We start from the raw sequence: 25,732 nt of genomic DNA, 5'->3' as shown, positions 1-25,732 counted from the left end.
TTTGAACGAGGCGGTTGCTGGCTGTAGTACCGATGATGTAGCAGCGCTCATGCTTTATGAGAGGAACCAAGGCAACTGTATTCAACATTTCTCTGGTCGTTGAAAATAGATGGACTTCCAGTGACAAATGCGTATAAAAGTCGGGTGCAAAGGGCAATCAAGCCTCTGCCATTCATAAAGTCCTTCTACAATATGTTGCTTATTTAATAGTCATCCACTTTTATTCTTACCTGATTTACAGCCATGCAAAAAAGAAATCATGTTGGTTTACTCAATATAGCAACACAGTAATTCACTGCAATGAAAAATCCAAAACATTAGACATATGCTTCCCTTTATTCTATGCATGCCATACAATAATAGTAATTATCTTTAAATAAAAATCATTTAAAGACCCATTTTGCTGTAGCAAACGTAATATTTGAGATTAATGGCAAATAAGTTGAAAGGAATAACTGTACATGCCATACAATGCATTAAACCAGCCAATATACATCAGGAAAATTAGATCATGTTTCCTTATGCCTTGACCAATTCTAAATACTGGGTACTCTGACAAGGTACTCTCACAATACTGTAACTCTTAGTTATAAAATAAGAAACATAATGAAAACATGTAATAATTAATCCAACTGTAATAATTTAGTTCTAAATGGTTATCCTGATAAATTGGCTGCTGATGGAAAAAAAATAATAAAAAAGAAGGCAATTTTCTTTTTGACAAACCAAAAGAAAATGCAACATGGTACTTCATGCTCCCACTACTGAATGCTTCAGATGATCGCTTTATCCCAGGTGTTGTAGTACCTAAAATCAAATTTCTGTTCAGTGACACGCGTTCTTGTATGAAGGAACTCTCTCTTTGTCTCTGCATTTGTGAAGAACCTCTCCAGCCAAAATCCCTATGAAACATTACAAGCCTTCAGACCACAACACAAAAAAATTGCACAAAGTGTTTCATTCCAGTACAAGATATACACCATTTGGAAAAAGCACCTACACTTATAAAATTACTATTTATATGAAATTAAAATTTGCTATGGAATATAACAACATAATGAGCTATCTGAAAACCTTCTTTATAAAACCAACATTTGTTGGAATGTGATCACTGATATTTTTCTTTATTAAAGCTGCACTAGGCAAGATATTTATGTTTTTATGTTTTTATTTATGTTATTTTATCAGCCTACAGCAACAGAGAAGAGCCTCCCATCCGTCCTAATTGAGACACTGTAGATTCACTCTATTTGCCCAAATGAAATTCTAGCATCTGGTATGGCCAGTGGTGGGAAATTTCCTCAGTGTGCAGGAACTGAAACTTAACAGTGAAATACAAACTTTCTACTAAACAGGAGCGAGAGGAAGCTGGACTAACCGACGATGGCTGAACCTCTTCGCCACCTCCAGCAAACACTAAGAAGAAGATATTTACGTCTGAGGAGTTCCTGGCATCACATTACATGACTTCTGTTGTATGTGAATTTCAGTTTCTTCTTGCTGCCACTTGGTGCCGCCAACATGCGAAATTGCCTAGTGCAGCTTTGAGTATTTAAAAAAAATTCTACTCAAATACGGTGTGTGTTTTACAGTGAAAGCGCTCATTAGTCCTTTTCGCATCATAAAGCCGGGCTTCTTGCTCATGAGTCCAGCTCTCTCACGCTCAGTGTTCAGTGTGCAGGCCGTTAGACGAAGCTCTCCTCCATGTTGGAGCACAGCAGGAAGGAGTCGACCAGCCGCGGTTTGATCAGCTGCTGGTGGTCGGCCGCCTCGATGCTGTCTGGACACCCTGCTGCCAGCCTCCTCAAGGCAGCCTGGGGAGGGAGCACACACACACACACACACAAATACGCAGGCACGCACATATACACATACATATTAGGGTCGGGTATATACAGAATGTGCACAGTTGCATAAGCGTACACACATACACAAAACGCACACATACACACACACACACATACTCATACATACATATCAGGGTCATATATATGTGCAAAGGTACACTTACACACACACACAAAAAAACACCTACACTCAAACACACACACAAATGCACACACACATACACACATATCAGGGTCAGGCATACATACACATATGCACACACAAAAAAGATACACATTCCGACACATACACACATACACACACACACATACACACGTATTCACACATCAGGATCAGGCATACATGCACAGGTACACACACACACACACACACACACAAACACACACACAGACAACACATATACGCAAATTGGGAGGTAGAATGCTTTGAGAGCTCTCATTGTAACACCACATGTATAAGTTTCATACGTTTCACAATAAAAGCATCTCTTAGCGTCTGTAGGTTAAGAACAAACACTTCAGTAATACTAATTGATTAAAGTAGAACAAACTAAATTCACACGCTACTAGGCCAGAGGCGGTATCATTACCACACCGTGATTTTTCCAACTCTCACGTGATTTCAAGAGAGCATGAGCGGCAGGAGAGTCTCCAACATTTACATTGTGGATTACAAATGATCTCTGAAAGCTCATCACCCTTTGAAGGTAAAAATTCAACACCTACAAATGCACTACTTAACCCTTGGCTAAAAGGATAAAATAGAATCACATTAATTTGAATAGACTGAGAAGCGCGCTTACAGTGAAGACGAGGGCATTTCTCGGCACAGAGAAGCTGTCCAATTAAGCTCCTGACCATAATGCACTTAGGGTAAAAATCCCCTCATCGGTCCTAGGATCTAGTCTTAATAATTACGATCAGAATGAGAGAATGATAAAGTGCGAGCAGGAATATTATTCATGATATGTACATATTTAAATATGCAGCGTTTGAGACGATGTGATCTCGTCAGCTATTTCAACATGGCTTTAAGATACTGGGGCTGTGATATATTTTCAATTTTCAATATTGCCCTGTGGATGTAATTAAATTGGACAGTCATTTGATGCACTGATGTTATACATGCAGGCCTGTGGTGTAATGCCTGGATATGTGCTATTGAAGTATGGAGCTACTGCAGGTGAAAAATGTATAGTACATCAGGGGTACTTTATATTGGCAACTGAAATGGGTACTTTGCATGTTGAAATAACATATTTGTATTCAAAACAAGGAGTCATTTAGCCGGCACATTTGCACGGGTCTGCACACACACAAACACACACACACACACATTTTATACCTACCAGGCAAGCGACCAGTACCGAATCGCTGTTATTTCTCTCAGCAGGGGACCGACACAGTTCAATAAGACGAGGAACAGCTAAAGACACAAGGAAAAATTCAAAGTTACCAGCTCGTCCAATTCTTAGACATCTCTATCAGCTGTAAACAGAGGTGCAAAGCAGCTAGCTACAGCTACTCTTGTTGAACAGTACACGTTCAGACTAACACTATTTCTTGTAATACTATAAAGTGTCTTTGGAAGGTGTCCAAAAGCTCAGGGATTTTGGACTCAGGGACGTTCTACTTGCGTCTAAGTGCTTACTTATTTCTAGTGAGCTATTCTTTGACTTTATTTTTTAGGCATGTATTCTTACTGCGGTCTGAATAAAATTTAACAGAACTAGCAGCACATGCACTTGAGTAACCACTTTGGTCCTCATTCCACCTTTGAAAGTGTCTTCCGTCATGCAGAGAGTGTAAGATGAATTTCCACTGATCAAATCATGTGGTTTGATAAGTCATTCACAGAGAGATGCTGCCTATGAGATATTGAATTCTGCAGGGGAATGAACATATATACATACACATACATACTGTGTGTGTATTAAAGCAGAGGGTTTTCTCTGTCCTGTGATAGGATGAAGATGTGAACTGATTTTGCGTATCATGCTCTAAAAATGGGGGAAATAGTCTTTGACATTGACTTGTTTTCTCGTGAAAATGTAATGATTATGTCTTCAAGAGAGTACAGTGTCAGGGCCAATCTGACATAGGCCACACCATGTAGCTACTCATGATGTTGTGGGTTTGAATCCAGCTGATGATTTCTGCAGCATGTTGCATGTTTCCTCTGCGTCTTTAGTTACACACGGTGTACCTCAGGGCTCAATTCAAGATCCAATCCAATTTTATTTAATTTTATTCTCAATATACATGTAAACCACATGGCCTCTCTCTGGCCAGGTCACTTCTCAAGACCCATTTGTATAAAAAGGCCTTTTCATAATTTGACTTAATTATTTTATTTTTAACATATTATTGTTGCTGTTGTTGTTGTTGATGTTTTTTTGCTTTCTTTTTACTGCCTATTTGTTAAGCACTTTCTAACTGTTTTGAAAAGTGCTACATGAATTACATTGATTATTGTTATTACTATTAGTAGTAGTAGTAGTATTTGAATTATTATGTCTTCTCTCTCTCTCTCTGTCTCATCTTCCCCACCTCTCTCAACAGCACTATCTAATAAAGTAGAAATGTCATTAAAATAATATCAAAAAGCAGAAAGTACCTTTTAGCTGGATGGCTGTTTGGGCCACGTCTGGGTCTCTGCTCAGACGGGCCAGTGTGACAGCGGCTTTCTGCTGGACGCGCTCGCAGGCGGCGCCCTCCGATGGACTGGAGGAGGACGGCTTCTCTCCCAGCAGCAGCAGCAGTCGCTCTATTCCTGACAGACACAACAAACAGATCAGCCAGACAGGAACCCAAACACCACGAAACAGCACTGTCTGAGAGGATGGAGATACAAGAAACAGCACAGTCAGAAAGGTCCCAGACAAAACAAAACACTGTCAGACCGGTCCGAGCCAAGTGCAAGGCGTACAGTAACAAAACAGCACATCTGAGACACACACCACACAGCAAAGTAGCACAGTCAGACAAGAAACAGACGAAACAATGCAATACAGTCAGAAAAAAAAAACTGATGAAACAACACAATACAATTGGACAAAACCCAGACAAAACAATGTCACACAGTCAGACAAGATCCAGACAAAACAAAAAAACACAGTCAGACAAGATCCAGACAAAACAAAAAAACACAATCAGTCAGACAGGACCCAGACACAACAGACAGGTTGGTCAGCAAGTTCCCAGACCAAACAAAGTGAGACAGACACAACTCAGTCAGAAAGCACCAAGACAGTAACACAGTTAGACAAGACTCAGACACAACAAAACAGTCAAAAAACACCAAGACACAAAAAAACGAAACAGAAATGTCAGAGAGGACACAGATACAACAAAACAGCACAGGCACTGAGCTGGGACATATGGTCATTTTACATACAGTCACACATTCTTTAGATTTGTTTTAACCTGCTTGGAGTGCCGAGTGGGTTACTGCGTCAGGACAATTCAAACTTTAAAATACTGTTGTCAAAATTTTTGATCGCACCAGTCCCGCACCAAAGTAGGATAAAACAAACCATAATTTGTCATGCAGGGCGGACCCAGATACAACCAAACAACCCAGATTTGGGTTTTGTAAAGCTCAATGGTACTAACACTGGTAGGATTAGAGGTTCCTTTCTCACTGGAAAGGAAAAAAAATAAACTAAAAAATACGTTTGAACTCATGTACTGGCACTTTGAATAAAAGCATCTAACAAATGGAATATGTTATGCAGTATGGACCCTGTACCGACCCAATAAAACAGAAATGACCCACACACACAACAAAATCAAAACAGGAACTAGACACAAGAAGACAGCAAGACAGACTCAAAGTGGGTCAGGGTCAAAGTGTCATTTTTAAAATTAAACAATAACCAAATAGAGATAAACAATAACCAGAGATAAAACAGAACACACAGGAGAACAGAGGCAAAGATGAAGGAGGAAGAAGAATAAAACAGTGAAATGGAAGACTGCAATGCCTTTGTGAAAAACAAAGCAACAGCAAAATTAAAAGATATTACTACTATAAGATGTTATAAAAAAAAAAATTAAAAAAATAAGAGTGGACTGTCACAGCGGTAGATTTTCTGGTCCAACTCTTACAGGCTCCTTTACACGGATATTACCTGATGCTGCCATCTTGAGGATTAAAGAAGTATTACATAGATTTTTCTGTATCACAGCTTGTACTGTATGTCAAGTAGTTCAGTAGTTTCTGGTGTATTTCTTTAATCCACCAACAGTTTTGTAATACATAAATAACCTCTATAACAATTAATGTATGTTTATTTTATATTCAAAAAATTAAAGTTGGAAAATAGAGTACCTTTTTCTTGCAGGACTTCAGAAGCACACTGCTCCAAGACTGAGAGGTTTGCCAAGATTGTCACCACCTGAAATTTAAAGGACAAAGAAGATTAACGTGATAAAAAGTTTGATACATATTCTTCATATATTTTACTTTTTTAAAATCTTAATTTGACCAGGGATGTGTTGAGCATGCAGACTTTTTTTAGATTATTTTTGGTGTATTTTTGCCTTTATTAGATCCACAGTAAGTGTTGAGGGAGGAAGGGAAGTGTTAAGCACTCACTTTCACTCTTACTATTAGTGAACATCTTAAGTGTTCAACCTCTTTATTTTATGATATTCTTTAGTGTACAAATAAATAAATCAATGCGGATCTTGACCTGGTCTTTGGAGTAGGGGGTGTCGACTCTCTGGCGGTCCTTGCAGGCCTGCAGCAGGATGTGGATCGCGTTCAGCTGCAGGAGAATCTCACAGGCCATGCTGTCGAAGAAGGTGATGTTGGCCAAGGCTGCAGACGCCAGGAGGAAGACTTCACCACAGGAGGCGGTCTCACACAACTCTGGGAGAAAAAAATCATTAAGTTAAAAAAAAACAAAAAAACACATACACATACACACCTAAGGTAATGAGAGTAAAACCTTGACTGAAATTGACTTTTCACTGATTAATTAAAAACTAAAACTAAACTAAACTAAAACTAAAATGAAAGCTAGATGCTAAAGAAATTGTGTCAAACAAATACAAATAAAAACAAGACTGAAAAAATAAATGAAACTGAACTACTAAGTATCTTCTCTACTTGTAAAACTGTATTGTGAAATACAATAAAAAATATATGTGAAATATTTTTAGTTTTCATCTTTGTGTATGTGCAGGGTAAAAAAGAGAATAATTTTAGGCAGAGAATTTTGAAAGTGGTCTCAACTTTAATTTTTTTTTTTTTTTTTTAATAATTTGATTTATTGTTTGTATTACACAATAGCTGTTGCAAACATATTCAAAATATCTGTTCTGAACTTCTATCATTATATTTAAAAAACACCACCCCTACCAAAGATACTAAAAGTATAATTGAAACTAAATAAAAACTTTAAAAACTCATAAATTAATAATTAATAACTAAAACTAAAACTAAAAACTAAACTAAAACTACCAAACCCACGCTGAAAGCTAATTAAACCTAAACCGAAATTTAAATAAAAACCTTATAAAAATAAAGAAATAAAGAATAAAGAATCCAAAATTCGAATAACCAAACTGACTCCACTATGTCATTGGTGCTCATTTTATTGACTTGTATGGAAAACCATCCAAGAACATTCAGTACTAAGAATTTTTCACAAATATTGTTCGATCCAGGACTGCGGGCAATTCCCAAATCCGGCCTACTGTAGGTCAAAGGTCAGGGTGAGGTCACTCACTGATGAGCGCGGTGACGATGTCGTGCATGCTCTCCAGGAAGCTGGCCAGGTGCTGGGTGGAGGTGTGGTGAGGGGAGGTGATCTGAGCCACCACTGCCGCCGCCTCCGCCCTGGCTGCCTCCGCACTGTTGTCATCGGTCAGGATGTCCGCCAGGCACAGGATCCCATCCACCTGGACATTACAGGACACACACATTACATACTGTGTGCGTCATATGAACCAATTGTCACTATATGTCACCGATTTTGATTAGATGAGACTGGATGTTAAAGGAAAAATCCACCCATCGGATATTCTGACACTGTTAGATATCATCCATCTGTGATTTTCGGTGCATCCCAGGAGTTGTTTTGTGTTGTAATTTACTTTTTTGTTGTGCCCACTTTCCCTCAACCTGCCTCGCCTACTTCTACTTCAGTTACTGATTTCCTACATTTCCCAAAATGCCTTCCGACAACCCCCAGGGAACGAGCGTGAACTTGTTGCATTCTGCTGTGGGTCAAACATGTAGGTGGAGAGAGAAATAATGAGAGCAAGAGCAAGAGAGTAAGAGTTTTGCAGTCAATAAAAAAAAAAAAAAGGGTCACGCCCCATACTCAAAACGCAACATGTCTTGTGGCTGCATTGCATTCTGGTCTATTGAGGCTTCTGTCAGTGGAGAAATTGGTCTCTCTGCCTCTTCTACGATGGATTTCTCCCTGTGTGATCGTTGAACGTCGGTGCAAAATGGCGGCTCTAGAAAGAAGCCCTCGCTCTTTGATTCTGCGGTACTGACAGCAACAACCTAACTTGATGTTTCAGATCGATGAAAACAATTCTAGCAAACTTCATTGTAGCTGCGCTGAAAATATCCGATAAGAAAAATACTCCACCAAACAACAAAATGGACACCCTTATTGCCAATAGAGTTACAAACCACCCGCCTCAGCATCCCATCCTCTTGACACTGCAGGGTTGACAATACATCCATAGCATAATCATTAGGGTCTGATCTATTTTTAGAGCATTTACCGGCACTCTTGGATCTAGCTGGCATCGACCCAAGGTGTGTGCATCATAACGTTTAGGGAGGAGCTCACATGTTAATATTCATTATGTGATTCGCTCAAGTGTGGCTGTCTTTAATTGTCTGCTAATATTTCGAAGACAGAGGTAATCCAGTAAAAGGTGTTGTGGCAGCGTAATAGCAGCAGAGGGAGGGGAATGCTGGGAAAGTGAGAAAATTTGGACATTCAACCTCAAGCCACCCATCTAAATGTTTAACCTGACATGTCAGCTGAGGGGTCAGGAGGTCACATATGATGATCTCATCTCTGTGTTTGTGTATGTGTGTGTGTGTGTGTGTGCTTGTACTATATGTGAGAGTTGGGCACTGAATCAGAGGGAGTAAAGATAATTCAGGATTCGTTAAAGAGGTAGGACAGATGTTCCTCCACTTGGTGGCAGTGTTGCACAGTCCATACAGACTGTTGTTATAACATCTCAGACTCGGCATCCTTTAGCAGCGCTTCTCCTCAAGTCTAACACATGTCTAAGTGTTGAAAATTAGTGCGCACTTTGGAAATCCTCCATACTACCAATACATGTATAAATTCATAGTCATACAGTGCACAACCCTGAGTTTACAATGTGGTAAATCACAATCATCTACTGGAATAAAACAGCATCATCACACACACTGTTGGATTTCAGATTTAGGTTTTTGTTCATTGCAATCACGCTTTTCACTTACGATTAGGCCTACTACTAGTATCATTTTGGGAAAAGAAGAAATGAAGTGTTTTTGAGGCTCGACCACCTCCCGTCACTCTGTAAACTAAACTTCTGAGACAAACATCCAGAGTGAGGCAGACCGTCAGCTCTCAGCCACACCTGTCAGTCTTATCTGCTGACGAGCATCAGCGCGCCGAGCTTCGCAGGGCAATTCCCTATTTTTGTCTCCGTGGACGTCAGCAGCACTGTGCCAGCGCGACCCACTGACGTGGAACAATCCACTCTCCACACCCCCGTTCATCTCCTGTCCCCCCGCCCCCTCCCCGTTCCCCCCCGTTCCCCTCCACCCGCAGCCTCCTCCTCCCAAAAATAGGACGTTGCAATCTCCTCATTTACCGCACACCGGATGTATCTCATTCACTTTATTCTCGGGGCCAACCCCAAATCTCTGTTCTAACTTTTCTGCATTTTAAGAGTCATAAAAAGTTGAGGTTGCTTGAACTCCGGGAAATGTTTGTTCAATGCTTCCCTGTTGTTCTCAAACATTTTGGCTTGTGGCCATGCAAAGTGAATTGGTGCCTAATCATTGCTATCTGTTGTAGGGATAAACCTGAAGGAACAGTGAACTTTGACACCAAATGATGATTTTTAACTTTCCCTCTCAATTGAACTTACATGAGGAATTGATTGAGAAGCCTAGAGGCTGCAAATATACGTTACGTCACAAAGACTAAAAACATGTTAATACGTTTGTTTATTAGAAATATACATTTTTGAAATCTCACAAATCCTCTCTCGACCCCTGAAAACCAGCTCGCGACCCCCTGGGGCGACATGAACCCCAGGTTGAGAAGCCTTGAATCTAGTGGGGGAAGGTACAGTGGTTCAGTGGTTAGCACTGTTTCCTTACAGCAAGAAGGTCCTGGGTTTGAATCGGCCATGATCCTTTCTGTGTGATGTTTGCATGTTTCCTCTGATGAGTCTGATGAATTGGAGACTCTAAATTGCCTATAGGAGTGAATGTGAGCGGGAATGTGTTTTTCTATCTGTGATGTACTGGAGATCTGTCCAGAGTGTCTCCCTGCCTTCTGCCCAGTGCATGCTGGGATAGGCTCCAGCCCCCTCATGACTCTGAATAGGAATAAATGGGAATGGAAAATGAATGAATGAATATATTGGGACAGTAAACTAAAGCTGGTCTTTTTGGCTATCAGTATGGGTAGCATTTCACAAGTTCAGTCTTTTGGCCACTGTTAAAACTTTTTTTCTACAATACCAGTCGTTGCAGTCAGCCACCCATATTTAAGGTGAGGGTCAGTACTGGGACTGGTTAACTTAAAGTGAACAAAAAAAAGTGTGAGTTACTATTTGGTCAGAAAATCATGTATGCAACAGGTCTTTGAATTCTGTAACCTATGACAGATCAACATCAGATTCCTGATATGTCCCTATACAATACAGTCCAACCATAGACTATAAAGAGTCCAACACATTATGTACAATAATATATATATATTTTTTAACCTTTAATTATCACAGAAAGGTTGATTGAACATACATATTACAGCAATGCATCTGTAATCTCTAGGCTACTGCCACACACAGTAAAATGTGTAATAAGTGTGATAATGAAACAGAATAACATAATTTTTATATATTCTTATATGGTTTATGCGTGTTATGAAGTGATTTGTTTTCCTTTGTACGGCGGACGCTCGACAAAGAAGAAGCTCTGCTCTTGATCAATACTTTCTCCATTCACCATATTATGATTACATAATGCTCCAGTAGGGGATTAAAACCAGAAGTATCCGCCAATGAGCGGTGCAGGTGCGTACCGGCCCCTTCAACAGTGACAGTTGTGTTTCTCAAGCCTGAGCGATCGGCGGTGAGCGGTTCACAGCGTCTACTTGCCTGACAGCCCCCCTCGCGGGACGAGGCTGCTAATCTGGGGCGGACTTTGGTTCCCGTTACGAGTTTTTACACTTGGATGATTCATGCTGTCCCAGCTGCTCTATATGCAAACACAGACACCGCTGTGGCATCATTATTCACTGGAATCAGGTTATATTTGTCTTCCTGTAAACGCTCGCTTGACACAGGTACGTCTGTTGTGTATTTTGGTTGAATTCTCGATAGAGAGAGGAGCACAAACAAACAGGGTTGTAATCATTAGCTCTCTCTCTTTCTTTCTTTCTTACTCTTTCTCACCCTCTCTCCCTTCCACACACATACGTACACACAGACACAAACATACACCGAACCACCCATCTAAATGTGTAACCTGACATGTCAGCTCAGGGGTCAGGAGGTCACATCTAATGATCTCATCTCTGGGTTTCAGACAGACTCACGGTGAATCATCAATCATCTTTTTGTGTATGGACTGTATCATGCTGTTGACAAAAAAAAAACATACCGTACCTATAAAAAGAATATATTTCAGGGATGAAAAAAGAATGGTTATTTTCTCATCGACTCCCATTCTGAAAGTTTCAATTTGACCAGGTCTCTCAACTCATACATGACCTTTCAATTCAAGTAAGAAAATGGAAGCACTCCACTATCGCAGTCACATGTTTCTCCCATGACAGCAGTGATAAAGCCGTAGAGGTTGTGTGAATCTACTTTTGTGTCCTGAACAATTTAAAGACGCTACGTGTAGCATTTTACCATAAATAAATTATTATCACATTAATTATGAGACATGAGTAGGCCTATAATTACTGTAAACAAACAAGACTGTCACTGAGAAGACTGGCAGCCTTCACTTGCAACATGTTTAATCCTCCGAGTAAAAAAAGAGAAAAACCTTTGACCCAAGAGGCAGAGATTCTCAGATATTCTCAGATATTCAGAGATTCTGCGACAGGAAGAAACAGGGTTTATTGTGGTCTTCATTTTGAGAAACACTAGCACTAACACTGGCATGACATAGATGCGACCAGTCATCTCAACCATGGTTTCATTTGTTAATGGTTACTCTGCCGATTAAATATTCATGCTTAAAATGCTGCAGGTGGCACCTTTATCGGACAAACTGTCTGACGAGGCCCAGTGAAGACGCAGACGCCCCTTTGTCTGCTAAAGCCTTAGTTTGTCTGCTGATCCCTCGACTCTCGATCACAGAGTTTCGCTCCATGTTGCCACACACACTTTCCCTATGATGTCATATCTCCATCAGGGCTCTTGTACCATTCTCATCCTAGCTGTCCAATTAAAACTTATTTTGTTCATCTTGATTTTTGTTTTTTCTTTTTTCTTTTGGTAAGATAGGATTCATTCGTCTCACCCCTATCGTTTGCATTTCCTTCTTTTCCTTCTCTTTTGTTTCAACATTTTAGCATTTGTTGGTGCAAATAACTTAAACACAAATGTGTAATTGCATTTGTCTGAATTTAGCATTCATTCAAGCTGTTTGCATATCACGCAAAACACTACAATTCATGTGAGTGTGCATGTGTGTGTGTGTGTGTGTGCGCGTGTGTGTGTGTGCACACCTTGTCTAGTTGGCTGATGCCCTCCTCCACACAGCAGATAGAGGCCACTGTTCTCAGAGCGTGAGCGTACAGGTCGCTGAAGCAGTCTTGCCTGCAGATCTTAAACAGAGCCACCACAGCTCCTTCCTGTGAAAAACAAAAAAGAAAAGTTTAAACTCAGGTTCTTTTAGTTTCAGGCCTTTCCACAGGCCTGCAGAGTAAGAGTTACTTATGACACCTTTGCTTTTGTAGAAGGCTTTCAAAAACAGCCAGAGCATGTCCATCAACACCTGTGTGTCCTGTTGAAGTGTCCTTGAGCAAGACACTGGACCGCTAGTTGATCACTTGTTGCAAAATCATGATTTAGAAGAATGCTTATAAAAGCTGTGCACATGGTTAAAAGCTACCAGATGCAACTTTTCACCTTGAGACAGTAAGTGTATTGTTAGTAGGGCTGGGTATCGTTTAAAAAATTACGATACCAGTACCAATACCAGTACCCTTAAAGTGATACCGATACCAATAGAGTACGTAATTCGATACCTTTTTTTTTTACGTTTTGGTGGCATCTCGGCACGCTGAACTGCCAACTCCGTCACATACACCGCGCTCGACTTCACCACCACAGACTGTATGGGTTGTAGCTGCTGCGGTGGTGGGCCAATCACACGTCGCATTAAATCGAAGAACGCTTGCGGTGATTGGCTGTGAGCAAAACCATACAAATAGTCATTTTTTTCTAGATCTGTGTACAAAAAGTATCGAATGCAGGTATTGTTTGACTGGAGAAGTCTCTATATTACTTGGTACTGGGTTATTTCGGTCGATACCTTAAAAGGTATTGAGTACCGATACCCAGCCCTAATTGTTAGGCACTCTTCCCTCTCAGTTGGTCAACTTGCCACTCATCTTGCTGAGCTGTCTACCTTGAAACGACATGAGGCTGAGGGTATCTGCTGCACGTTTATCTTTGCTGTCCTTTCGTTTCTGTTCTTTTCTCCATTGTTGTTGTTGCTATGACTTTCCATAGGAAATGGTATACAGTATGCTCTAAAACGTCCGGAGAAAATTGATATTTCAGGCAAATGGATATACACACAGGATCACAGACAGAGACAGACTGACAATTTATAATGTCCTGTTTGTTTGTGTAATATCCTATTTATTTATTGTTATTTTAATGTGAAAAAAGTTGCATATTGTAACTTTAACGGAATGCTAAAAGCAATGGTCGTAGTTTGGAAGATTTTTTTTTCAAAAGTTATCCCTAAGAAGGACACTGCATAGTGAGGTAGCCCAGGTTATGTTCTTATACAAAGCCTCTTGTTTCTAGTGGCCACTGGGTAATGTGCTAATTAAATGGTTTACACCCACAGCTTATAATGATGAAATGCCAGCTGAAGTCTTACCGATGATCCCTCTGTTGTTTTTAAACAGTGGAAGTTAATTTGGGACTAGAAAAAGGCGGTTAGGTAAGTAAAACAACTTTCGGTTAAGGTTCAGATTTGAGTCATTTGAGACTTTGAATTTGAGCTCGCTCCCCGTGCTGTGAGGTCCGGCTTCATACCAACAAATTACACACCAACACATGAGTCATAAGCAGCTCTGTCTTGAAGCACACATGATTGTGTAAAATGATGGATCAAATTGCTCCTTGGTAGACGTTATTGTAAGAAAGGTCTAAGCCAAAAGGTCTCACAGGTCTGAGCCAAAAGCAGCATGCTGGCTTGAAGAGCCCAGCAGACCCAAAATGACCAATGGATTTGGCCAGCTTCACTCTGTGAGCTTGCCAACCACAGAACCTATCAAATGGCTCACACAATTCATCGTGTCAGATAAAACCAGCCAAAATATACTTACTCATGTTTTATGGGTGGAAAACACCGAGCAGAAAAAAAAAAAAATCATTCACTATCCATAATAGCTGAGCATTTTCTTTTGGATTCTGATTGGTGTAAACAAACAAAAATACCTCCTGTATTGCCTCTGTGTCTACACTACAGCTACCCTCTGACAAAAACACTTGCAGGTATTGAATTCTATTCAGCGTGGAGATAGATAGAATTACCTGGAGGAAGACGAAGCCTGTAACTACCACCATTATCCTAATAAGGCCATTATACTGGGCTGGCATGTCTCATATGCTGCTCAGGCCATGCTGCCAGGGCTTGGAGTGGCTAATCATCCTGCCCTCAAACCTGACCGCTCTTCCCTGCTCACTGCCTACGCAATCGGCCTGCCATCCCTGGAAAAACCACCAGCCACCCCCACCCCCACCCCCTTTTTCTGAGAGTTAGTTTTAACTAAACCTTTTGAAACTCCACAGAGCGACACGGGCTAATGCGAGTCATATTCACACAGTGATGAAGTGGCTGGCGGTCTTGTTGTTTTTCTGTGACGCAAATGTTGCTTTAGCCCTCGCAAAAATAATATCTCTTTCTTTTTTTGTGTTAAGAAGTGAAGCTCTGGAGAGTGTCTGGACGGTCTAAAACCTTTTTGGCTTTTAATTCTTCCTTCCTCCATTTAATGGACTTAAAGAAGACTAAACCTAAGATCTTTGCTTTAAGGCAACCCCCTCACCCCAGACACACACACATACACACACACACACAAAAAAACAAGTGGATCTTCATCAATGACTTTTGTGATCTAACAGCAACAAGTCAATAGGTGTTATATAATTGAGTTAATTAGTTTGTTGAAGTTCAGAAGCTGGATAAACGCCGGAATGCATCTCCCTCTCTCTCCATCTCTCATTTCAGTGAACTCAGTTTCCCTCCATACAGGCTTTTCATCAGAAAGTCAACGGTTAAAGTTATTGTTATTGATTTTTTGTGACATCTTTGTTGCTCAGCGCTCATTGCTGTGGTGTTTCTGCACTGCACTTCCCAGAGATCAGCTGCCAATCAAACAGTGTGGGCGGAACTGTGACGTCTTTCTCCTTTGAGTTTCTGTTGGTGAAGTTTGAGTTTCTGTAGGTGCCGCTCTTTTCTTTGTCTGTTCAGCCATGATGTTTAGAACAGCAAGCTTTTGTGAATTGGCTAGGTTGAATCACTATTGTTTTATATCAATCAGCAATATAGAGAGTAGCAAACTGGACATTCATTAATATAAAAATGTCACTGAGTATTACTTGAATTCAAAGAAAAAAGCTTCTGCACATTGTCTCCAATGCAAGTTTCACATTTATTGCATTTGACACAGTGTGCGGAGGCTTTTTTTGGTCTGCCCTTCGCCTCCAGCTTCCTAAAGATTATTACTTTAAAAATCCTGGACCGGGTAAGGCAATTTGGGCGGGGTAAGAAGGAATGAGTAGGGCTTTCTCCAACCTCAACAGCTGCTATCAAGGTTAACTAAACCCCCAGTGTTGCTGCTGAGTGTCAAAAGCAGAAGACCTGTGATTTTACTGGGCAGCTCCCAGTTGTGAATGAGTGTGGCTGTATTCTCTCTATTTTTCTGTCTCTCTCAAACACTCCTTATTCCTGTCCATCCAACATGCTCTCCAGCTGTCCCCAGCTATAATGCTCACCAAACACACAGCACCGAACCCTTCTCCATCTAATATGTTCCCCGTTTGTTTGCAGTTGTGTCCCTCCTCCTCTTCCTCACCCTCTAAAGTTTCTCTCTATCAAGGATTTCCAGGGAGACGGTCACTCTGGCATTTATGTCTGCATTTGTCTGTTCTTGAGAGATATTTTAAACATTGCACTTTCACCAGTGCCCTTCTTGAAATGTCTACTAATTTTACATCTTTCTGAATCCATCCTGAAAGCAGAGATGCGTCTGAGGAATAATAAAATCTCCAGCTCCACTACCAGATAGTTTGATTCAAATAATCATCAGTTCTCAGCTCCTCTCAAGCTCCTTTTTTTTTTTTTTGTTTCGTCTCCACAGATTTTCTCCTGCTTTCCCTTTTCACAGATCGCTGGGCTTGTCAGTCGTTTTATTTCCCCTTCCCCGTCAAACAACTCACAGTTCTATCATTTCCACTGACTTCATCCTCATTCCTCAAATGAAGCCCATAAAGCGTACTCATTCTCACATCCACGCATTTTGGAACAGCACTTGCTGCGCTAACATCATCATGTGAAACTTTTGCTCGCCTAAAATGCGTCTCTATCCGTGCCTTTGTTTGTACGGGTCTACGCAGCGTGTAATTTCTTTCCATTTCATAGTTTTCTGAATTGAACCCTGTGCTCCGGTCCGCCGTCCTCGCTCACACAATGCCTGCAGTTTTGTGAATTGTAACAGATAGGGTGCAGAAATGTTTCTCCTTGACTTGCAAGCAAAACTATTTTTGGTAAAAATTCATTAAATTTCCCAAGGACCAATTTCCCAAGGGCCTGCGTTCAACAAGAGGTTGGTCAAATGAATTTGGCATTCATCCATGAGACTGTCTGAGGCTAAAACATAGTGTTGGTTTAATTGGGAAAAACAATTATCAGTTCATCTTCATCTACATTTACAGGTAGGGGAGTGAGAGAGACAGACAGGCTGAGAGAGAGAGAGAGAGAGAGAGAGAGAGAGGGAACAAGCATGCATCCTTTCTCCTTACACTGTCTAATCTTGATAATGGAGATGTCATCTGAGCGTCTTGGTGTGTGTTGTATTTATAAATGTTTCTGAACTCCCTCTGAACTGCCCCCCCCCCCCCCCGCCCACGTGCTTCAGACTGGAGCTGATGACGTGAAGACTCTCACTAGGCCACAGAGTTACCGCCACACCACGCTCTCACACCCTGCAGTCAACGTTAGAAGAACAAAGGACATGCGTTTGCGGAGTCTGCCAACACGGACACATTTAGATCCATATCCATCACGACTGGAGGTAAACACTGAGACAGACAACTTTGTAAATCATGACACGGTCGCTCTGTTTTATTCCAGTCGCCGTTTGACGTATGTTCACGCTAGAAAATGTAAATCTCATTTCATCGTTGACTTGTTTCTGTGGATTAATCCCAGCAATTTAATGTTCACAATCTTTTTCAGCTGATTATGTGTTTTGCATTTATTCTGATTATATCATATATCATGTCATATATGTCCATGTATCCAATGGAGAAGCAGGAGGGACTCTGATGTCAAGGACCAGGGGTCATCAGATATGGGCAGACATGGGTCGTATTTGCCAATAATTATTAGCGTTTGTTTTAACCCCCTTGGTGGAACAGTTGGGTGGGGTTCAACAATAACAACTCAATTAAAGTATATATTTTGAGGTCACGATTTATTATATTGAGTTCATAAGATGGTATTGTTTGTCCATGAGATCGACATTCTGCCTTTGATTTGGTTAATTAGGGTGCATAAGATAATACAGTTCCATCGTTTATACTTCATGCACTCATTTTCCTAATTTTTGTGCGCACAATTTCATAATTTGTGCAAACAAATTAATTAAGTAAAGCGTGTGCTTGATTTAGCAGCTTTAGCAAGTTTCAAAATGATTTCACTCACCTGCTGTAATTAGTCGAATTTTGTTTAATTAGCCTGATATTTTGTTGCATAGATTAATTTATTGAATGAGACTTTAATATGATATAATGAATGGATTGGTTGATTACATTTTACTTCTGGTACAATATCAGGATGAGTTATCAAGACATTACCTGATTACAACGCTGCCATGCAAGGCGTTATTATTAGTAAGAAAACTGACAACTGACATATTGAGAACAAATGGGCTCTACTATATCAGTATGCAGAGTGGAGGGATGTTATAGATATAGTTGAGTATCGATAAATAAGCTCTCAGATAAGGGCTTGGTGCAGTAACACTGGCTCTATATTTTAGATAATTATGTGTACGCGTTTTATATCTGTTCGCACACTAACTCAAAGACATGTTTTGTACATCATGTGCCACAATAGCATGTTGTGCACACAAGTTAATTCTTCATTACCACGATACACAGTTTTTTCCCTCCAGGACATTACTGGGCTCCGTCTGGTATCTATTGCATTGTCTAATGTGGCAAACTCCACCCATCTAGTGCCTCTAGCAGGATAAAACAAGCAACCTGCACATACTATTTGACCAGGTCATACACTGATTAGGCTTTATTTATCATGCTGCCTGCTTCACTACCACACATTTACTGTATCTCCTTTCTCTTCTCCCTACACAACACACCACTCGGTAAATACTCATCTGTCAACAACAACACTGTGAGAGAGAAGGGGCAGGAGGGAGGAGGAGGCGGAAATATCAGGTCTCCGCCCGAGCATTTAGACGGCTAATCGCAGTTATTCAAAACAAGCGAATGAGTAAAGTCAGCAGGCTGCGGAAAATGGTAATGAGGGAAGAACTCGGATACGGGCCAAAAGTTACGCAATATCGCAAAGAGAGTAAGAAAGAGACAGAGAAAGAGAAAGAGAGAGAGAAAGAGAGAGAGAGGGAGTGGTGGAAATTAATTAATTCAGATGCCAGGCAGGCGGCAGATGTTTTGTGTTGGGTGTTCATTAGCAGCCATTGGCAGGTAGGCTTCCTCCAGCCGGCCTTCTGTGGAGGGAGTTAAGAAGCGGATTGACGGCAAAGAAGCCAGAGCGGCCCGCCTTGGTGATCGATGCTCACTCTTAATGGGAGCTGACAGTACTGATCTGATGATCTGGCAGTGAGGGAAGTGTGTGTATGTGTGTGCGTGTGTGTGTGTGTGTGTGTGGGCCATCAGGAAGAGTCTTATCAAGAGTATCCTGGAAGCGGTCAGTAAACTAATAGCAAATTGAGACTTGCTGTCTGGACTGTCTTGTCTTATCTCAGGGTGAAATAGCTTTTTAGAGCCATGGATAAAGAGATAGATGGCACATGCAGGTCAACAGAGAAAGGTGGGGCTGGTCATAAAAGGGGGGTGTCGAGAATGAAGGGGCGGAGTAATATGAAATGAAGCTGCCTGTGCCTAAAATTTGGTGAAAACGTGTGTTTCTAAAGGTGGGTCTACACACCTTGGTCAAAAAGAATGATTTTTACCTTTGAATAAAGTTGAATAAAAAAAGAATAAGGCTTAGTAATACAAGAGATAAACATACAACTAGAAACCAAACAGAGGTACAACTAAAGACAGATGGAACTTTACATAAAAGTGTGTGCCAAACCACATGAATGCCCAGACAATACAAGTTGTCTCCAAAAGAGACAGTACTAAATAAGTTTTAAAAAAAACAAGTTATAAAACGAGAATCACAATTACAAAATGAGTACCAGATTTGTGGGATTTCCCTCTTCAGATTGGATGTCAGCTTGTGACACACTAGAAGACTTTTCAAATCCTAACTGATTTTGAAAACAAATTGCATCACAGACATAACAAATGATTTCACAGATTTTTTTGTATCTCAATCGTAACTATGCTTGCACTAGATGATTAGGCAAGGATGGGGTATCACACACTTAACAATATAACAGATTATGCTTCTGATTCGTCACTGACGTCAGGACATCTGATCTCACAGGAACTTGCACAATCCAATGCGTCAGTGGAGGCGGAAAGCCAGATTCAGCTTGTTTCCGGCTCACCTCACTGTATACTCGGCTCTCATTGGCTATTGGCAGTCTCTTTTTAGTATGGGCGGCCCCAGTGGAAATCAAACCTCTAACCAAGGCAGTGCTGCTGCCATGCTGCAGCCATTGAGATACACAGAACCATGACAGTAGTGTGTCTAAACCAGACCTACCTTGGCGATGATGCTGCAGAGCTGCGGCCCGTCCTGGGTGAGGGACAGCAGGTTACTGATGGCACTGCCGATGGTGTACACACTGTCCGATGACTCAATCTGTTTGATCAGGACCTGCAAGAAGGAGATTTAAAAGAAAAATCCATCCTCAAATACTTTTCATTATCATTTGTGATGCCTTGTCTACTTCTACTTCAGTTAGTGATTTCCTACATCACATCACATCATTGTTGCTTTCAGTCAAAAGGTTGGCATATGGGCATATAAATATAGCTAGCTAGCCAAGTTTGTGAACACTGGTGTGTGTCTCTGATCAAGGCCACGCCCTGTACTTAAAACTCAACATGTCTTGTGGCTGCATTGCATTCTGGTCTATTGAGGCTACTGCTGATGGAGAAATTGGTTTCTCTACCTCTTCTACGATGGATTTCTCCCTGTATGATTGTTGAACGTCGGTGCAAAATAGCAACTCTAGAAGAAGCTCTTGCTCTTTGATTGAGGGACTGACACCAAAACCTGACGTTTAATGTTTTAGATAACTGAAAAAATTTCTGCTATCAAACTTTATTGTAGCAGCGCTGGAAATATCTCAATGTGATGTCATGTTGTCCACCAAAATACACAAGAAGATGGGCCCAGAAATGCAAGGTACATCACCAATACCTGTTTTTTTAACAATGTTAAAGCATTGTAGGGTGGATTTTTCCTTTAACATAGAATCGTGACCAGATATTGTCTGGATTTCTTTCCAACCTGGTATGGCACAATGTGTGAAACAGTTTCAGGATGTTTTAGATTTTTTTCTCCTCATCCAGCCTGGGTGCTTATAATAAAAAGAGCCAACCAGGCCGTTGAACTGAACCCAATCATTATGACTGGATGACCTGGATAATAGGTTGTGCTCCTTTCCCAAGTGTTGATCTGTTCCATGAGTGCTTGTTTATGCCCAGCTAGCAATCTAATAGTAATAATCAATATTACGATTTAATAGTATTGGCCTGTGTCAAATGCAGTGCTACATCTAGAAAGTGCTATCGGGTAACAAATTGCATTATACCTGATCAAACTGTATGCAAGAAATAACTTTTGTGAGTGGGACACAAACACAGATACTTGCTAGATGTGTACCAGGTGTTTTACTTCAAGAGGAAAGCAATGGACCCATGAACGTTAATAATTATGCAATTAGTGGATCCAAAAAGAAACCCATCAACTCTCTGTCTAACTCTTAAACTGAATGAGGCACAATCCTTAATTGTAATCATGGATTAATCATGGATTAATTAGAGTGGAATGTAAAGTCTGTTTACATTCTGTCCTTATTTCTCCAAGTCATACAAAGATGATGTAATCCTCCATTAGTGCAGTGACCATATAATAGCCTACTGAACCCATGTTTATCTTTCCATTCAACTACTTATTACTGATTGGGATCTAAAACAATACACAATACCTCAGGAGAGTCACTGGCAAGGAGTGCTTGGGTATGACACGCGCACACACACACACACACACACACACACACACACACACACACACACACACACACACACACACACACACAGACAGTCTGACACTTCAGTTTTGAGGGAAACTGTGCTGTGACAATGACATATGAGAAATGGCCACTTCATTGGTTCTCCCTCACTGTTTCACAACTTGTAATTAGCAAATGTGAAGACCATAACATTGCTAGACAGGGGGAAGCTTTGGTTCAGCTCAACGCTACATACCTGGATCTCATTGGCCAAGGCCATGTCAATCATGTTGCTGAACGAATCACTGACATCGGTGAGGATCTCGTGGATGGCTTCCCTCATGGACTTGAGGAAGAACTCATCATCGGTATGAAGGCACCTGTGGATGACGGCACAGTTTGACAAAACAGAAACCAACATGTTCCACATTAATCTACCATTATTTTTTATTATGACTGTTGTCTTTGTTTGCTTTTTATAGTTTTACCTCTCTGTAATATTGGTCAGCTCCATACACTTTTCCAGTAGAGATTTCTCATACTGCAAAAGGAAAAAAAAACACAAAAACACACAAGAATGAATATCATGCTGAAGATCAAAGATCACCATGTGATGCACACATTCAGCCCCAGAGAACTACCAGAAGTGCAGAGGAACTTTAATCTCCTTTAATATGGATGAGGTGGGTGTACTCCACATGCTGCGCTTGAGGGGAATACGTGGATACGTTAGTCAAAGACATCAGTGATTTCTAACGTGTCTCTTTATCATCAGCGTGACGAAACATGAGAGGTAGCAGAGTTACGTTCCTCTTATACAGGAAAGGAGATAATGAGGTAAACTTTGGACTTTTGGACCCACTTTGCAATCATTTGGCTACAGATGAATATGTGTTCGATTTTAATTTACAGCATCCTTGCAGTGCGATCGTGTAGATGTTAACAACAACTACAGGAACAAATGTCTCAGCTCATTGTCCTTTCACCAGCCCCATGTATCACCATAACAACACCCATGGTAGCCACACCAGCCTCAATTTCTTGCAGTTCAGCCTTTTCAACAATTTGTTGCACTGACATCTAACTGAGCTCTGGCCTTTCCATTGGTCCTCTGAGAGGCAATGGTTTGCACAAAACCAAATGGATACAGAATCACGTTTGATTCTCCATTAGCAAAGGCCTAATCACTTTGGAATTTAATCTGCGCATTTCCCTGTTTTGGCATAATTGAAAACTACCTCATGCATGGCTGGTACTAGAAAGGCCAATGGAAGAGAAGGCTAACAGACCATAAATTTAAAGGGTAAATATAATTTATAACCTTTATTTCATTGCATGGTTTTGAAGATCTAAACACAGGTCTGTGTTGAAAGTGGAGGGACACTTTGGAAGCTGAGATCTTTCAGTTCTGTCAAGTTAGTTGATGGCCTTTCTAATGTTAGACTGATGAACCTAAGAAAAATATGAATGGATTTTGTTCCAAAATGAGATATTACCAATGTGACACCATGGCAAAATGAAATTATTAGCTAATTAAACCTTATAAGTTATATTTTAGTTGTTGTGTCAGGAAGTCTCAATGCCTCACATTAAAAACTCTAATACATGACCTCCTCTCCTTTGAAATTGCCTTTGCGATGCATCAAGAGCTTGTGAGGCCCCCAGGCCGGCATCAAATCCCAAACCCTTCCCACATCGACCCTCACCTTCTGCATCTCCGGCGGTGTGTTCCGGGCGGCGCCGTACTCGTGCACCAGCGAGCGCACGTGGCAGTTTGCCCGCACGGCCGTGCTGTGCACCCTCTGCCAGCGGCCCTTCTCCAGCCGCTGGAACATCTTGCCGAGCTCGGTGCTGACCACCAGCGCCCGGCGCAGCAGCGTCTGCAGGTTGTTCCTGGCCACGTGGTCCCCGCCGCCCACCGCCGACGCCACGATCAGCTCTCCCTGCTGGGCGTCCTCCTCCACCCCGATGGGCTTGGCCTGCAGAACGCACATACACTCCACCTCCGTCATGTGGCGGAGGTCCTCCATCCAGCGCTGGACCGAGTCCACCTGGAGAGACTGCATCCGGTTGCTGTGGGAGAGAACACACAGAAAAATGAAGCAAAGTCAGAGTCAGAATTAGACTATTCATGTTATACAGGAAGATGTGGCATGGTGGTTCAGTGGTTAGTACTGTTTCCTCACAGCAAGAAGGGCCTGGGTTTGATTCCTGGCCCTTTCTGTTTGCATGGGTTTTCTTGCTCCAGTCCAAAGACATGCAAATCAGGTGAACTGTAGACTCTAAATTGAATATATGTATGAATTTGATAGACTGTACATATCACTAATTCATTCATTCAATCTTTTTCAGTTACATTCAAGCAGTGTGTCATCCAGTTGCATACAAAGGTCACACAGGAAAATGAAGCAAGATGAAAAGACTGGAGTTCATTTATATCACTGTCGTTTGGTAAATGCAGTTTCCTTCCTCTGAATTGATTTGCTGAGAGGAAATCGGAATGGATTGGCTGTTTTGTTTCCAAATTGTCTCGCTATGATTGAAGTACATCTGAGAGATCCAATTCCCTGCACACACTGAGCCACATTCATGCAGTAAATTCACTCAATATTACTCAGAAGTGAGGAGGACGGTGTCGCCTGACGTCCAGGGAGTCATTTCCACCGACTGTCTTGCTGACTAAAGCTTGGACAGAAATATGTGAGAAACGCTGCATGATCTCTGCCCCGCCTACATGAAATAACCTGCTGAATGAGGAGAAAATTCAGGAAGCGGTTACTCATAAATTTGGAGTGGTTGTTAGGACAATGAAAGATTAATCTATTAGAAGCAGTCAATATATTAAGTTGGCTGTTTTATGACTGCCAGTCCCCACTCCCCCCCCTCTGCCTCTCTCTTTCTCTCTTTCTCCTTCTTTTTCTCTTAGTTTTTATTAGATTGTCTATTGCCTATTATGAAATGAATATATTGTTGTTCTCTTTGTAACTGTGTCTGGTATGTTTACTAGGCTTAGAAAAATAAAGCCTTGATCTCAAGGGGAATCACATTGTTTCACAAACGTTGAAAATAAAATAAAACAAAACACATTGCTTAAAAATGAAACTTAAAATAAACAAATTATTGAAAATGTATCTGTTTTTGACCTGTGCAGCTACAGTAAGTGAACTAACAATTCCATCAGATGACCTACCAAAAATCATCATAGCACATATAATGACATATATCAACCCTTACGCAAGCAAATAAAACCTACACTCGCTGCCTCTAATGTAAAATCCCATTAATGCAACGCTATAAAGTGTCAATGGCCGTTGCAAACAGCAGCGCTCAAGCTTGAAACACGACAGCATTCCTAAAATCAATGATGTGGGCGTGAGGTCAATTATCCACCGATAACTGCCGGTGTCCACACTCGCTAGTTAAACCCATCATTTCCCCTCAGCACGGAGACGGTATTAGCGGCGGGTCGAACCGAGCAAACACTCCTCCCTACTTCAATCTTACCCACCATTGACCCTAATGAACGCAGGCTTAAGGGGGCAATCCAGAGTCCTCCGCTCAATGAGTCAAAGCCTCATGAAAGAGGATGGATCGATGGCTACAACGCCCTCCTCTGCTCTGAGTAAACACGCGGCCCGGGGTCACTAATGAAGCTATATTTTCCTCTTGGCTCGCTGGGTATTGTCTGTCGTCTCTGGGAAAATGCCAGCTCATTGGAGACAGTGGGATATTGCGTCGGCATTGAATATTGGTTGATCTTGTCCAAGAGAGGCATTGTGATTGTGTTTACACTCCAAACAAAGA

General features: G+C 41.2%; 1 protein-coding gene across 1 annotated transcript; it reads right to left on the bottom strand.

Moving 5' to 3' along the window:
• Window positions 1–323: 323 nt before the first annotated feature.
• insc (INSC spindle orientation adaptor protein) lies at window positions 324–23,994 on the bottom strand. Its single transcript, XM_071904946.2, has 11 exons — window positions 23,635–23,994; window positions 22,417–22,469; window positions 22,185–22,308; window positions 20,452–20,565; window positions 12,800–12,925; window positions 7,586–7,757; window positions 6,545–6,723; window positions 6,181–6,247; window positions 4,465–4,620; window positions 3,197–3,273; window positions 324–1,814 (listed from the first exon to the last, which is right to left on the bottom strand). Exons 1-11 carry the CDS (start codon window positions 23,992–23,994, stop codon window positions 1,686–1,688), a joined length of 1,557 nt encoding a protein of 518 aa, XP_071761047.1. The 3' UTR covers window positions 324–1,685.
• Between the last annotated feature and the right edge of the window lie 1,738 nt (window positions 23,995–25,732).

The sequence above is a fragment of the Centroberyx gerrardi genome, chromosome 4, assembly GCF_048128805.1.
Source record: "Centroberyx gerrardi isolate f3 chromosome 4, fCenGer3.hap1.cur.20231027, whole genome shotgun sequence".
NCBI lineage: Eukaryota > Metazoa > Chordata > Actinopteri > Beryciformes > Berycidae > Centroberyx > Centroberyx gerrardi.
The sequence above is the reverse complement of the archived record's forward strand: the minus strand, read 5'-3'. Positions and strand labels throughout refer to the sequence as shown.